The sequence below is a fragment of the Grammomys surdaster genome, unplaced genomic scaffold (assembly GCF_004785775.1).
Source record: "Grammomys surdaster isolate TR1022 unplaced genomic scaffold, NIH_TR_1.0 219, whole genome shotgun sequence".
Classification (NCBI taxonomy): Eukaryota; Metazoa; Chordata; class Mammalia; order Rodentia; family Muridae; genus Grammomys; species Grammomys surdaster.
In genome coordinates this window covers 2,671,509-2,686,157 of record NW_021604664.1, presented here as the reverse complement: position 1 = coordinate 2,686,157, position 14,649 = coordinate 2,671,509, and the positions used below count along the sequence as shown (strand labels likewise).

General features: G+C 44.8%; 1 protein-coding gene across 1 annotated transcript in view; it reads left to right on the top strand.

Annotated features, from left to right (window-relative positions):
- The window catches only part of Camsap1 (calmodulin regulated spectrin associated protein 1), a 60,878-nt gene that overhangs the window by 25,944 nt on the left and 20,285 nt on the right, over window positions 1-14,649 (top strand). The window contains exons 5-8 of the mRNA XM_028772836.1: window positions 3,203-3,344; window positions 11,052-11,191; window positions 11,279-11,375; window positions 11,703-11,876. Of these exons, the coding sequence (XP_028628669.1) occupies window positions 3,203-3,344; window positions 11,052-11,191; window positions 11,279-11,375; window positions 11,703-11,876 (553 nt within the window). The remainder of the gene's footprint in view (window positions 1-3,202; window positions 3,345-11,051; window positions 11,192-11,278; window positions 11,376-11,702; window positions 11,877-14,649) is intronic.

Sequence of the window (14,649 nt, the reverse complement as noted above, 5' to 3'; positions counted from 1 at the left end):
TGCCCAACCCCAAAAGGTCCGATGGTTTGTTGAACCAGGGGTATTCTGGGAGGACTTGGGGGTTTCAGTAAGGAAACAATGTAGCTTGTGCTGGGAGTGAGCTTCAGAAGGTCAGAGATTGAGCAGAAAATGCTCACTAGCAGCTGTGCCCATGCAGATTCTTGAGATGGCCTGTGAGGTGCCATGAGGCTGGGAATCTAAAGCCTAGTGCCTGGAGACAGTGGGACATGTGTACCTTGGGATGGGTGCAGATAGGTACGGTCATTCCACACTCTGGCTTGGGCTTTGTCCCTGGCCATTTCTCTTTTGCCAAGGCCATGTGTCACAGTCAGTGGCATGTACCCAGGAGTGCCTGACTGTTGACACAGTTTTGCTGCTGAGAGCAATATGTGTTCTCGCCTTGTGGTTTTCTCTCTACACTGGTCAGCTCAAGTCAGCCAGGTCAGAAGAGAATCAGGCTGGAGCTGAGTGCCTCCCTAATCTTTGGATGAGGACAGGCCCACAAAGGAAACAGACCTTTAGCCTGGTCCCCTGACTTTCTCAAGTTTGGAACTATTCTTTGCTGTTGTGAAGCATAGAGTTGTAAAGGAGACAGGTTACCTTCCAGTTAAATTACCTGGTATTGTGTTTAGCTGAGGTCATGTACACTGGAATGCCTTTGCTACCAGAGGCTGTCTCTACCTATTCTGTGTGAGCATGTGTGTCACAGCCACACCTGGACCTGCAGTGCTGACGTTCCTTTCCACCTTCCTTCCCGCTTCCTGAGCAGTCTCCCTCCAAGTGGTATTGGAAGTTAGTACCCGTAAGTGACCCAGGCCGCCATCTGCCATCTGCAAAACCATCTTGTTGCCATCATGTGCTTCCATTAAATTGCTCGCACCCAAGATTGGGTTTTGTTTGTTTGTTTAAGTGTCCACCTGGGGGCTGTTGTAGCTTGTCTAGCATGAGCCTTGCTGGCCACGCTGATGGGTTTTCTTATGTGGTACTTTGGGGTGCCATGTCCATTCCCCTAGGCTCTTAGTGATCTCTAAGTGACCAGTACAGTGCGGCTGACAGACATGACACTGTCTTTCCTAGCAGATGCCAAGAGGACTGGGGTGACCTAGTGACTGGAATCATTCTATGGCCTTTTCTTTCTGCTGTTACTTTGCTTGAGGGGTGGTGTCTCTCACCTCCTTCCATAGAACCTGTATTCTAGGCTGTCAGGTTGGAAAGGTGTTCTCCTACTGAGGGTGCAGGTGGACTGCTGAGAGGGCTGCCGCTAGCATATTTTGATGTGGTCTCCTTGTTTCTGTCCCTCAGGTCTATATGGAGGTCAGCTCAGATTCTGCAGTCTGAGTTAGGTCACTTCAAATGCAGGGCTTCTGAAATTTCGTATAAATTTCACACAAAGTTAAAAAAACCAGAATTTGGTTTAGTATTTTCAGCAGTACCTAACTGGTGGTCCATTCAGGAAGTGGACCAGTTTGTTGCTGCCCTTATAGGAAATGCCTTGTGCCAAGTGGTGCCTTTTCGTGTGACCTTTTGGATCTCTTTGCAGATGGTTTTGTATGTGCCGTTTGATTGCTTGGGTCCTGTAGCTTCATTATTTGGCCAAGATTTTCCTTTGGGTCCCCACCTGGGACCCCATGGCTATGGACTGCAAAAGGCTCATGTAAATCTTGAGTGCACTTCTTGCTAAGTGTTTGTAAGAAAGAGGAGGAAGGCATGCTTAATGAATGTTTGAGTACTGAATTTGACCAAGGCAAGGGCACACACACTCAGGTATCCTGTAGAGAGGTCTGATTTCAGATAAGATTGATGAAAAAAGAGAACTATACTCCAAAACAATCCCCTTTAACTTTCTTCTGTTAGAGAGGTTATGGGTATCCTGCAGTGGTGTTCAGTAAATAGATCAACAAGAAAATGTGTGGTCAAGATCTATAGGTTATGGGCTCTACCTAAACATTTCACAGCTTTGAAGATGTGGGTGAGCACAGCAGCCATGTGAGCCTTCTGGGCTCCTGTAGTTTAATGTCAGCCTAATTTTTACCCATGCCATCCATCTTTACTCAAGAAACCATTTGCTTTACTGCATGCCTGCTCACTCCCTGTCTGCTGTCTCTGAAAGCCTGGCCTGGAGCATGCTGTGATGCACTGCATGCTGGAACCTGTGGACTTTGCACGTGTGGTACAGTATGAGGCGGGTTCCCTATGATAGTATGTGTTGTGGGCTCTGAGAAACAAGTTAAAATGTGTGTTGGACTATTCAGCATCACTACTGATTACGCCAAATATTTATGGAAGTATTAGCTGAAAGTCTAGATTCCAAGATGATTCATTGAGTTGGACTCCCTTGCAGAACTCTCAGAAACCAACAGTTCTTGTTCTAGGCAGGTGCTGGCTCCCTTGTTTTTAGTTTCTAGTATATGTGCTCCTTCTGGAGAAAATGTGGGCTAGTAGGCCCTGCCCTGGGCACTGATTGAGGTGAGAGCGGTACACTGCAGCTCTTAAGGAGTTGTGTCTACACTGAGCAGCCCCCTCTCTGCTAAGCTTTCACTGACCATGGATAGAAAGGCATGGATGGACTGTAGTGTATAGAATATTGACAGGTAGTTTCCTCGGGTGTGCACATAAGGGAGCCTTGGCCTGGCATTTGCTTGATGATCTTGTGAGTTTAGTCCTGATGTTTCACTTGTAGTTCTTGGAGGCTGGTGTAATGGTGTGAGAAATTTTGTTTAATCTGGTTTCTAAAATTTCTCAAACTATCAATTAATGCTATTTTGTACTTCTTAATGATCAGTGTTAATGTTGATAATACTTAGAACAGTATCTGTAGCTTGGGTCTTTCAAGCATCTGAATGCCCACTGTTTAACTTGTTTCTCATTAGTTTGTAATGCATTGGCTTATGATAGTATAGATATGTGTTTTGTCTCCTTCCTATGTGTGCCAACTGCCAGAGTCAGTTTAGAGTTAGACTGGCCCTGGTGGTATTAGCAGTGAATCTCTGCCATCCAGTGTAACCATGGAACCCAGTCCCTGGATCTGCCTTGTTTGTTTTGGACAGAGGACATCATCTGCACAGTCTGAACTTTTCCAGGCAGTAACAGTTGGTCTTTATGTGGCTCTAGGCTTCATGTAAACCTTGCTCTAGCAGTGTGCCTGTAACACAGGGTGAAGCGATCTCACACGCAGAGACTATTTTCCTTTTATCAACTGCAGGTCCGCTATCGGCGAGAGCACCTCTCTGCTAGGCAGTCACCCTACTTCCCGTTGTTGGAGGACTTGATGAGAGACGGCAGTGATGGCGCTGCTCTTTTAGCAGTGGTTCACTATTATTGCCCAGAGCAGATGAAACTGGATGGTGAGTGCAGAACACTTTCCCTGAACAGAACTGAGAGGGAGCAGTGTGCATTTAACATGCAAGAGAAGTAGCATGGAGTCCCTGTGTCAGTTGGGATACTACCACATACCTAGAAATTCCAAGAGACCAAATACACATTTGTAATCTATCTTATGTGATAAAGACATTTCCCATTGAGTATTTGCGTAATATGTCATTGTGTTTTGTGACCTTTGAGTGTGAGTGGCGTTTAAAATCCTTCCTTATTGAAACATCTAGAACCTAAGCTAGACAGGGTGGCACGCACATATAACCCTGGTATTTGGTAGGCTGAGTTAGGACCAAGACAAGCCTGGGCTACCTAAATGAGACCCCTTGTTACAAGCCAAAAGCTAAACAATTCTGTAGAACTTTCTGAAGACATGAGAATGAATGCTCGATTCAGTCCGTGTCCTGCCATGGCCTGATGGAGCACTGTTCTGATGCCACAGTACGTCTTTCTAGGTGCTGGTGACCTGCACCAGGGAGGAGGAAAGTGGATGGCTATGAAGGGCACGGCACAGACCTGCCAGGGTATTATGAAGCTTGAATTACCCATGGCTCTATTTCCTAAGTGACTTTTGTCTGGAGTGGGCAGGTAGAGGGCCAGGGACCTCAGACTTTAGCACTGGACAGCTTAGGCTGGTATTAATGCCTACTCCAGGCACAGAAGTGTAGATAATACATTTTCTTTTTTTACAGACACAGGTGGCTTGAAAGACAGGGAGATGCCCCCAGGTTCCAGGAGGATAAAACCTGCAGGTGGACAAATGGCTCCCTCACATTCAGCTGGCCTTGGTCCTATGACTAGGACATGGGGAAGAGTATCAGAAAAGCCTTATCTTATACCAGGAGGTTTCTCAAATACCCATGCCTCTGAGGGCTAAGAGGAAGTGAGTGAGAGGGAGGCCAGCTCCACAAAACAAAACAAAAGACAACTCTGGGGAAATAATTCAGTATAGATAATTCCTTAGCCTGACTGAGTGCTTGGCTCTATCTCCAGCATCACACAAAAAAAGAAATGTTGTATGTCTGGAGATATAACTCAGTAATAGAAGGCTTGCCTAGCATACAAGCAGCACTAGGTTTCTGCCCCAAACTGAAAAGTAAAACTGGTCTAGTGCTAGTGACACTCTGGCCCTGTAGGAACTCCAGAGCTCTGCTGGTGGGAATACCTCCAGAAACCACAATTTCCAAGGAAACATGCTCCGTGGAACCCCCGATTTCACAGCAGGTGGAAGAGAACGCAGATGCTTACAGTCCTGAAGGACTGTGAAATAGAAGACATAGAAGCTGTAAGGAGGAGAGTAGAGAGGCACTTTATCCCAGAGTTGTGGGCCTTTCCTTTCACTGTAGCTCAAACTGACCTGGAGCTGTAGGTGTTCTACACTGACTGCTCTTGGCTACTCTGCTGCCTCAGCCTCTGGAGGACTGAGCTCAGAGATGTGCACCACTGTCCATTGTGCTTTGCCAGCTCTGCACTCTGCTGCCAGTGTACTTTCTCAGTTTTCCCTCAGCTCCAGATACGGCCTGCTTTGTTTGCATGTTTGTTTGTTTTTGAGACAGGTTCTCTCTCCATAGCCCTTGCTGTCCTGGAACTCAATATGTAGACCAGGCTGGCCTGAAACTCATAGAGATCCTCTTGCTTCTTCCTCTCGAGTGCTGGGATTAAAGGCATATGCCACCATATCTGGTCTGTAGCTTGCTTTTAAATCTGTCCTTTGAGGATCTTAAGGCAGACAGTAATATTGGGGATAACATCCTGATTGAAAAAAATGACAGAATTATGTGAAGAAGTTGACAAGTCATGTTGCAAGAAACAGGAATTTAGTCAGCCATAGAAAACTTGAATACAAACTTGGCAGGCTGCATTTAGTATACCAGATATTGTAGTACACTGAATAAAAATAAATGGTCATGGCTAACAAGATGGGCCAGGGGGTGAAAGTGCTTGCTACCAAGCTTGATGACCTGAGTTCAGTTTCAGAACCTATAGGTAGAAGGACAGAACTGATTCCTGCAAGTTGTTCCTTGGTCTTCATGTACACAGACATTTGCAAAAAATGATGTTAGTGCTATGGCACACACCTTTAGTGTCATGCACCCCCCCAACCCCCCCTCCCCCCGCCAACACACATACTCTCTCAGGAGATGGAGATAGGTGGAACTTTGAGTTCAAGGACATACTGGTTTACAAAGCAAGGTCCAGGCCAGTCAGGGCCACATAGTAAAGAACAAACAACAGCAACAAAAAACTTGGTCAAAGCCACAACAGAGACTACACCAGATCCCAAAGTATATGTTCCCGCAAGTTCAGGACATTAAAAGTCAGTCACAAAGGCATGATTTCTTCCACACTTCCTCATAAGAGAAGTCAGCTGGTGGGTAAGGTCTCTAAGAGTGGGAGCTTTTTACTTGTTTTCACTGATATGTTACAACCATTTAAAGTAATATGTAGGACAAACCAATGTGGACTAGGTATTGAGCCAGTGAACAATGGCCAGAACTGTATAGGACACACCCTGAAGCGTGCTGTAAGGGAGGTGAACGCCTTACATATGTATGTCGGAAAGCAAGGAGCTTGGGAATTAACGAATTAGATTCATTGCAGTGGCTTAAAAAAAGGACACAATCCCAGAGAAAAGTAAAGGGAGGAAAAATGAAGTTTTGTGACTGTGTCTGTAGAGCAAGTGACTGAATTGTAAGACCCAGGCTCTGACAAGCTGTCTAGCCAAGAAGTAAAATAGAAGTACAGAAGCCAAATGGTTCTAGAATTCTGGAGCTGCCACAGAAAGACAGAAGGATTTTGGTCAGCAGTCATGCTAGGTGTGTCTCAGTAAGTCAGTCTCAAGAGCTGTGAGAATTCTGTGGGAATCCCTTTGCTTCTAGTGACATCCTCCATGTCCAAGAACAAGGCATATGAACACCCTGGGGAGAGACCAAGCCTCAGACTCCAGCCTAGGGCAGGTAGGAGTGAGGTGACCAGAATCAAGGCTTTTGTGTGACCTTCTTTGTCCTATACTAGTAGGCCTCAATTCTTTGCCGGGTTCCATAAGGTTAATATGCTTCACATGCAAAGAAGAGACAGGGTCTTCTCTGTAGAAACTGGTCTTAAGGACAAGATCCATGGCAGCTGACATTTTGCATCAGCTGGCTTCTTGCCTTGGTCACCTACAGAAAAAAACACTTCCTAATACCTCCCTCTAAGGGTGCCCAGATCCCCGACATTTGAGGAAATCCCCTGGCCATAACAAATACTCAGGCCACAGAATACACAACAGCAAGAGACTGGGGACCTAGTTGCCAAGAACGGTGACTGGAAAGAGGCATTTAAAAAAACTGTTATACAGTATGTCCACGTTAGGTTCCATAGAGCTCTGAGATAGTGGGCATTTTGGTATCTGAAGTGTAAGAGTGTCCTAAAGAGTTAGATGGCTGAGTAGAAAAAAAAAAAAAGAATCTTCTAGAAAATAGAACCAAGAAGAGCAAAGGAAGTAAAGGAAAAACTAGAAAAATGAAATCAATATAGGACGAGTGGACAGAGAAAATAGATGATTTACCCAAGGAAGGTGTAGATGCCCCTTCGGTGAGCATAGCCAAATTTCAGGAGTCCACTGGATGTGTCCAACTGAAGGACTGTGGTGGAAGAGAAAACCCTGTCTTGGGGGAAAATAAAGCAGAAAACAAAATGGTATAAATTCAGGTCTAGTAGACACCAAATATGTTCACATGTTATATAACACCGATAGTTCTGTGTTGAAGAAAAAGGAATGGGAGAGCTAGAGACTCCTAAGTACAAGGCGGACTACTCCGGCATGGGGAAGTACATCCTCATGGGCTGACTTCTTGTAGGAACTTTGTGCTGGGGCATTTTACCAAACTTTGAAGGAATTGACAGTTTGTATGGTTTATAAACTGTGCCAGAGGCTAGGGAAGATGGAATTTGTCTAGTCTTTAAATAAGAGGATTATCCCTGACACATTGGAAGGAGATCCCCAGATGACAGTTAAGGCTGGCTTGCCTTGTTAGCACAGATTGAAATCTTGTGTAAAATGTTGGAAGAAAAGAATCTAACTATTGCATCTGCTTTTACACAGCTGCCTCAGGAGGTATCATTCTTGACCTGCCAGTGATGTAATTTTACCTGGTGGTAGGTGTGGTCCCCAGGCTGTCACAGATGTGGACCAAAATAAGACCAGGAGTTGTACTTTGTGTCCTGTAGGGTGACTAGACAGGGGGACTCATGGACTGACTTCTTGTAGGAACTTTGTGCTGGGGCATTTTACCAAACTTTGAACGAGGAGGAGCCTTGGTGGTGCTAGCCCAGTGTGCAGTACATGAGTCTCATGTGGACCGCAGCTTGGGGAGAGCCAGGTAATCTCGTCAGCAAAACAGAATGTGAAAAGAAAATGTTAATATATAAAAAGCTTAAAACTGCAAAAAAAAAAGAAGAAGAAGAAGAGTCATAAACATTTCTGTAGTTCTTGGAAGAGGCTTCCCATTCTTACATGTAGAGAGAGTCAGTATCACTAAAATAATAACTTTGTAAATATATTACCAGGCCAGTAAATACTTTTGTTTTTACCAAGATTGATAAGGCAATATAAGGGCAAAATTGTAACGTTGTACTTTGGCAGGTATGTAGCAGATAGGCAGAGAATTTGTTTTTTAGTCTAGCCTTCTCAGGGTGATCCTTTCTCACTTTGTCTTTGGAGTAGCTTAGGAACCAGAGGCTTGGCAGTGCTGCTGTATGCAGGGCTCAGGGAAGGTCCAGGAAGGTCTTTTCACCCCTTATTCACCATTTGTAGTTGTCGAGTCTTGCGGTTTCCTTAAAGCCACAATGTCCACCCAGCCTTTGCCATGCTTGATTTTTAGGCTATGGAGTTGGTCTGTTGTCCCTTGGTTGGTGATTGGTTGGTTTGGTGTTTCCTTATGACATGTCTGCCTAAGACAACACTGTGTGTCCTAGCATCTGTGTCTACTGTGTTCGTGGTCGAGGTGCTGTGTGGTGGCCTCTTAAGACCACTTAAGAGACAGGATTCATACTTTGTGATGACTCCTGGGGAGAGAGCTGTAGACTTCAGTTGTCATCTGCTTCCTCATTGATTTTCATTACTGGGTGTTCTGCTTCATTCTTGTTTGTTGTTTCCTAACTGGCATTGGGCAGGGGTAGCTTTGTCTTCTTCCTGCCAATGTGTGTTTGTTGATTGACAGATTGAACTCACATTACAATCTTATCACCTGGTAGCCTATGTCTGATTCTGTTTCTCTCATCAGAATTGTACTTGATGCTTAGTTTTCATAGATTTTAGCTGCATGTATGTATGTATGTATGTATGTATGTATGTATTTATTTAAAGAACATGGGGCCCTTGTGTTATAAATGTTAAATTTTGTTTAACTGTATACTAGCTAGCCAGGCAGTGGTGGCTCACGCCTTTAATCCCAGCACTTGGGAGGCAGAGGCAGGCGGATTTCTGAGTTCGAGGCCAGTCTGGTCTACAGAGTGAGTTCCAGGACAGCCAGGGCTGCACAGAGAAACCCTGTCTTGAAAAAACCAAAAAACAAATAAAACAAAACCGAAACCAACCAAACAAAAAACAAAACAAAACTATATACTAGCCGGGCGGTGGTGGCTCACGCCTTTAATCCCAGCACTTGGGAGGCAGAGGCAGGTGGATTTCTGAGTTTGAGGCCAGCCTGGTCTATAGAGTGAGTTCTAGGACAGCCAGGGCTACACAGAGAAACCCTGCCTCTAAAAACCAAAAAAAAACAAAAAACAAACGATATACTAGCTGAAACTGTGGCATTGGCCCAGGGCAGTCATTTGGTGCAGGGGTACAGGAGCCATGGAAAAATAGACGTTCAGTCAGAGCTGTGTGTTGAGGGCCACATATTCTAGAGGGCAGGGAAGGACTGGGCAGTCAGGAGTGGTGGCAAGCAGTGGCCCATGATCAGATGACCCTTCCTTACTCGGTATGGACCCACCCTGTGAGGCGCGCATGTAATCGTCTCGCCAGCAAGAACGCACCACACACACACACCAGAATCCTTCCGTAAAAACACGTTTATTCCCAAATACAAAATGGTGGAAGAAGACGCCAGGCCCAGGAAAAGCACTGCTTAATATACCCTTGGAGCGGTGCATTCACCTCTGATTGGCTGCTTACTCTTAGCGTGCCAAACGCCGTGGGATGGGCTTTAACTTTGGCAGGCCTTTTCCATGGCACATGCGCAATTCACCTATTCACCAGGAAAAATCCCGGATGTCAGGCAAACACGGCTTTAGCCAGCGCATGCGCGGCTTCCTACACCACCCTGCTCTTGGACTAATGTCCTAGACTGGAAATAGCGTTTGAGGTCTTTGAAAAAGAATCCCCCTCCCCCATTTTGGTACTTGAGCATGCTGAACAAGTGCCCCTCTGCCTCTCTCCTTTTTTTCTTTTCATTTTCTTTTTGATTTTTCGAGACAAGGATTCTCTGTGTAACAAGCTCTAGCTGTCTTGAAACTCACTCTGGAGAACAGGCTGGCCTTGAACTCAAAGATCTACCAGCCTCTGCCTCTGAGTGCTGGGATTAAAGGTGTACACCACCCTCCTGGTTCCTCTTTTTTAAAGGCGGAACATTCAGAGGCAAAGCCTTGGTGCATCTGTCTCATGATCTTAGATGTGCTGTTGACTGGCTCCTGCTAAGGAGCGTCTGGACAAACACCAGAGGCCCCTTTTCAGGGGTCTATTTACTGCTCGCACTGCATTTCCCAGTGGAAGATCCACTCTCGTGAATTTTTTTACCTGGTAGGTTTCGAAGATCCTTACCTCTTCACAGAGGAGGCTTGTACTAGGTGCAGTTTCTTGATTTGGAGGATTAGAAACCTTGCTTGACAGTTGTGATTTCGTGCATATTCCAGATCCTGCCCTTTGCATATATGAAATTAACTTTAGGCAAAGGTCTCTGCTTGCTGAAAAAAATGCAAACATTTCCTTATGTTTATTTTAATATTACTGTGTATGCATGCGTATTGTATACATGTGAGCATTGGCACAAATGTGGATGTGAAAGGATATCATTTTGGAGATGATTTTCTCTTACTCTTTTTTTTTTTTTGAGACAGGGTTTCTCTGTATACCCTTAACTATCCTGGAAGTTGTTCAGTAGACTAGGCTGGCCTGAACTCCTCAGATCTGTCTGCCTTTTCTTTTTGGGATTAAAAATGTGCACCACCATCACCTGGCTGTTTTTTCCTACCTTTATGTGAGTCCTGGGGATTGAACTTAGGTTGTTGGGCTTGCAGGGCAAAAGCCTTTACCCATTGAGCCATCTTGTGGACCCAGAACACAAATATTTCCAAAAGGTGATTCCACTTCATTTTGCTCATCTGCCTGCTTTCGTGCCTTGCACATGTTAGGCAAGCGCTCCGATACTAAACTCTAGTTGCAGCCCAGCACTGTTCACTTTAGCCTTGAACTCTCATATGGTCTATGTTGTAAATGCAGAGTCTGGAGACTTTCCATATTTTATTTCTCCTTTTAGTGTCACCTGTGAAACTTACTGTCTTTTTAAATCTCGTAATCTTACTTCCTTTATTACCAACTCTTGCACGTAGAGTTTCATTTCAGAATGGTATATCTGCACACACCCTTGTGAGCACAATATGCATGTCATAACAGTCTGCCTGTCTGTATCTACTAGATATTTGCCTGAAGGAGGTGCCATCGATGGCTGACAGCCTGTATAACATCCGGCTTCTGAGGGAGTTTTCCAACGAGCATCTGAACAAGTGTTTCTATCTCACCCTGGAGGATATGCTGTACGCTCCCCTAGTGCTGAAGGTAAACCTGCCATCAGACATCCACTTAAAGCCAGCTGCCTTTGAGCAGGTACTTACTGTGCCTGGGTTGTTGTGTGTTTTGTTTTAGCCGAACGTTATGGTTTTTATCGCCGAGCTCTTCTGGTGGTTTGAGAATGTCAAACCAGATTTTGTTCAGCCCCGAGATATTCAAGAGCTGAAGGATGGTGAGTAACACAAATGGTCATAGCCATTTTCTTGAGAGCTCAAAGGATTGAGGCAGCCCATCTGTCTGTGAAGATCAAGGTGGCCTATGTGTCAGTGCTTGTGCAGACCTGTAGTCCAGGCTTGCTTTTTCTGTCTGTCTGTGTTCTAATCTGTGTTATTTTTAAATTTTGTATTCGTAAGTCAATCTAGAGCCTCACCTGTTGAGAAGTTTGGTTTCAAGTAAAAGTTGAATTGTTTTCATGGTTCTAAAAGCTATAGATTCAGTGTTTCTTACTGACTTATAACTATAAATAATAGATATTTGTATAAAATTGCTATTTCTGTAGCTAAAACAGTGTTACAGCAGAAGAGCAGCCGACCTCCTGTCCCGATCTCCAATGCAACCAAACGCAGCTTCCTGGGTAGCCCTGCTGCCATGAGCCCCGCTGACCTGCCACCACCCACCCAGCCTCTCACTGAAGGCAGTCATCGGTACCACCTCCACTCGGAAGAACCTGAGTGTCTGTAAGTCTGTTGTGGTTAGTTTACCATCCTCTTTCCTTTCACATGATAGCCCGAGAAATCTCTTTAAGTAAGTAATGCAGAGAGTACCTGAGTAGTTTCTGCTGCTGTCTGTCCCACCCGTTCCTGGGGCACTTAGTCTCCTCTTCAGCATTCTTAAATAAGAGTATGTAATACAATTAATTGATAAGTTTAAACACATCTAATGGTAGAACAGAAAAGGAATTTCTCTGTTGTCTCTTCACAGCGAATTACAGTTTCACAGATGATCTAATGAGAAGGAAACTGAAGGAACAGTCAGAATTGGCTCTGAACTGTAGTCTGATAGCCTTTAGGAATGAAGGCTGTTCATCTGTAAGCTGTGCGCTTCATCGCCTTCAGTGAGCAGTGGATGATGACACAGTAAATGGAGCTCTTGGAGAGTGGGTTTTGAGAACTGATTTTTATCATTGTCAGCTGGCTGGATCTGGTTGATTGGCTACAACCATGTCAGTGGTCTGAGGGTGAGGTGAAAGAGCTCTCCTGGGAGGGAGTTTGAACCTCCTGTGTGGGAGGAGCCCTTATATGTGTGCCACCTGAGAGAATATTTTACAACGGAAGCAAAGTTTTAGAATGTGGAGATTGAGTTGAGATTTAAGATTAAAACAATACTCAGAAGTGATTTTTGAATAGCACATACAGCTGAATGTCTAGTTGGATACGTGTTGGAAAGGACCTCAGCTTTCTCATGTTGACTCTAAAGATGCTATAGGGTTGGGCCAGGAAGAGAATGTTCAGAGTCCAAAAACCAAAAAGCAAGTCAGATGGCACTGGGAGTGTTTAAGGGCTGAGATTGACTGACAGGATTCGATTTTTGGAGCAGGATGGAAAGCTGTATGTGGCTCAGAGCCCATGGGTCCAGAGGGTGGCTGAGGAGTGACAGCATCCCAAGGGAAGAGCTCTACAGCCACGTGTGCCTTACGTGGGGACCTAGGTAGGAGTTCTTGCTGGCAGTCCTTACATCCAGTCCTTGTGCTGGGTCTTTATGGTTAGATCCAGTACATGACGTGCTGTTCCTGTGTTCATGCACTTGCGTTCCACACACACACCGCCCCCATTCATGGAACTTGGTTGAAGCAGCATTGGCATCACATGTGCACTTACTGGCTCAGTGACCTTTTCTACTTAACAGTCGCTGTGAAGGTTTTCTTATTCATCAACTTCCCCTGAATAGCTCAGTACTGTTGCATATTCTGACTCTATTCTGTTTGTGTTCTCTGGTCCTTGGTGCTGTGGGTAGCTGTAGGTTGTAGATTTCCTTTTCCCCTGTCTTCTGCTGGGCTCCTCTGGATTCCCTTTTACCCCTTCTGTTCAACATCCCTCCTTTGTCTCCCTTTCTTCCTTGCGTCTCCTCTGCCTCTGAAGGACTAACCCCTGTCTTGGGATTAACCTTAGTAGCTATTGCCCAGGGTGTTGAATGCCCCTGTGATTCCTGCCCAGACTTTTATTACTGAACGATAGTCAAATTCTTCCCTAATGTAAAATAGCAAAATAGTTGCCCTTCAGTGTGAGTGTGCTCTTCCTGATGGGAAGGAAGCTAGTGCCAGCCCCCATGGTTAGGTGTCAGGCTCATGCAGCTGCGCTGAGCAGTGCTCACATGGTCAGTGCCTGTGCTGCGTCCACTGGTCTCATGTAAAGTGGTGAGCCTTATGACCACAGCCTGGACTCCTCTTATTCAAGCTGTAATCAAAGAAGTAGAAAAGGTGTGAATAATTGTAGATTTTTATAGCTGTTTCCATATTGTCCTCTAAAATATGTGAATGTTCTCTCCCAGCTCCGTGGGAGTGCCCTGCTTGTCAATGCTCGGGTTACTCTCCACATTTTCAATCAGTTTGATAGAGTGGTACCATCTTTGTGGTCTTTTAAATGTTTTTATTTTTGTGTTTTTGAGACAGAGTCTTAATATTTAGCCTTAGATGGCCTAGAACTTGCCATGTAGACCAGGCTGGCCTTGAACTCAGAGATCATCTGCTGGGACTAAAGGCGTGCACTACTACAACCTAGTTTGTGAGTGTGACATATATAGATCATGTCATATATACACATATGTTCTTACCCAGCTCAACCACCTTGCTGGTCCCCTTTGTGGTAGTCACTTGGGATTTGTGTCATACACTACAACCAGAAGTTGTATAATTTGTGTTTGCAGCATTGGGATTTGTGAGTGTAGGTGTGTTTGTACACATACATGTATGCACCTGTTTGTGGGGGTCAGAGGTTGCATGTCTTCCTTGATTACATTCCACTTACTTTTTGAGATATGGTCTCTCATTGAACCTGAGCTCACTGATTTGGCTAGACTAGCTGGTCAGCAATCTTTGCCAGTGCAGTGACTACAGATACATATGACTCTGCTTGGCTTTTTAATCTGGGTGCTGGCAACTCAGGTCCATCTTATATTTGCATAGCAAACACTTTACCAACTGAGCTATCTCCTCAGTTCCAGTTTGGGAATTTTTATTTCAAATTCAAAACTTTGTCAGTTTTCTTTTGGCTCAGTTTTATGGAAAGACTTTACCCAGAGAAACCTGCTAACTGCTCTCAGCTTGGTACAAGTGTTTTTGGTTTTTTTTTTTTTTTGTTTTTTGTTTTTTTGAGACAAGGTTTCTTTGGTACAAGTTTTTAATAGTCTCTTTCAGTTATATGCCTTTGCGTTACTACTTTTACACTGATGGACTGATTGGTTTGTGTGTGTGTGTGTGTGTGTGTGTGTGTGTGTGTGTGTGTGTGTGT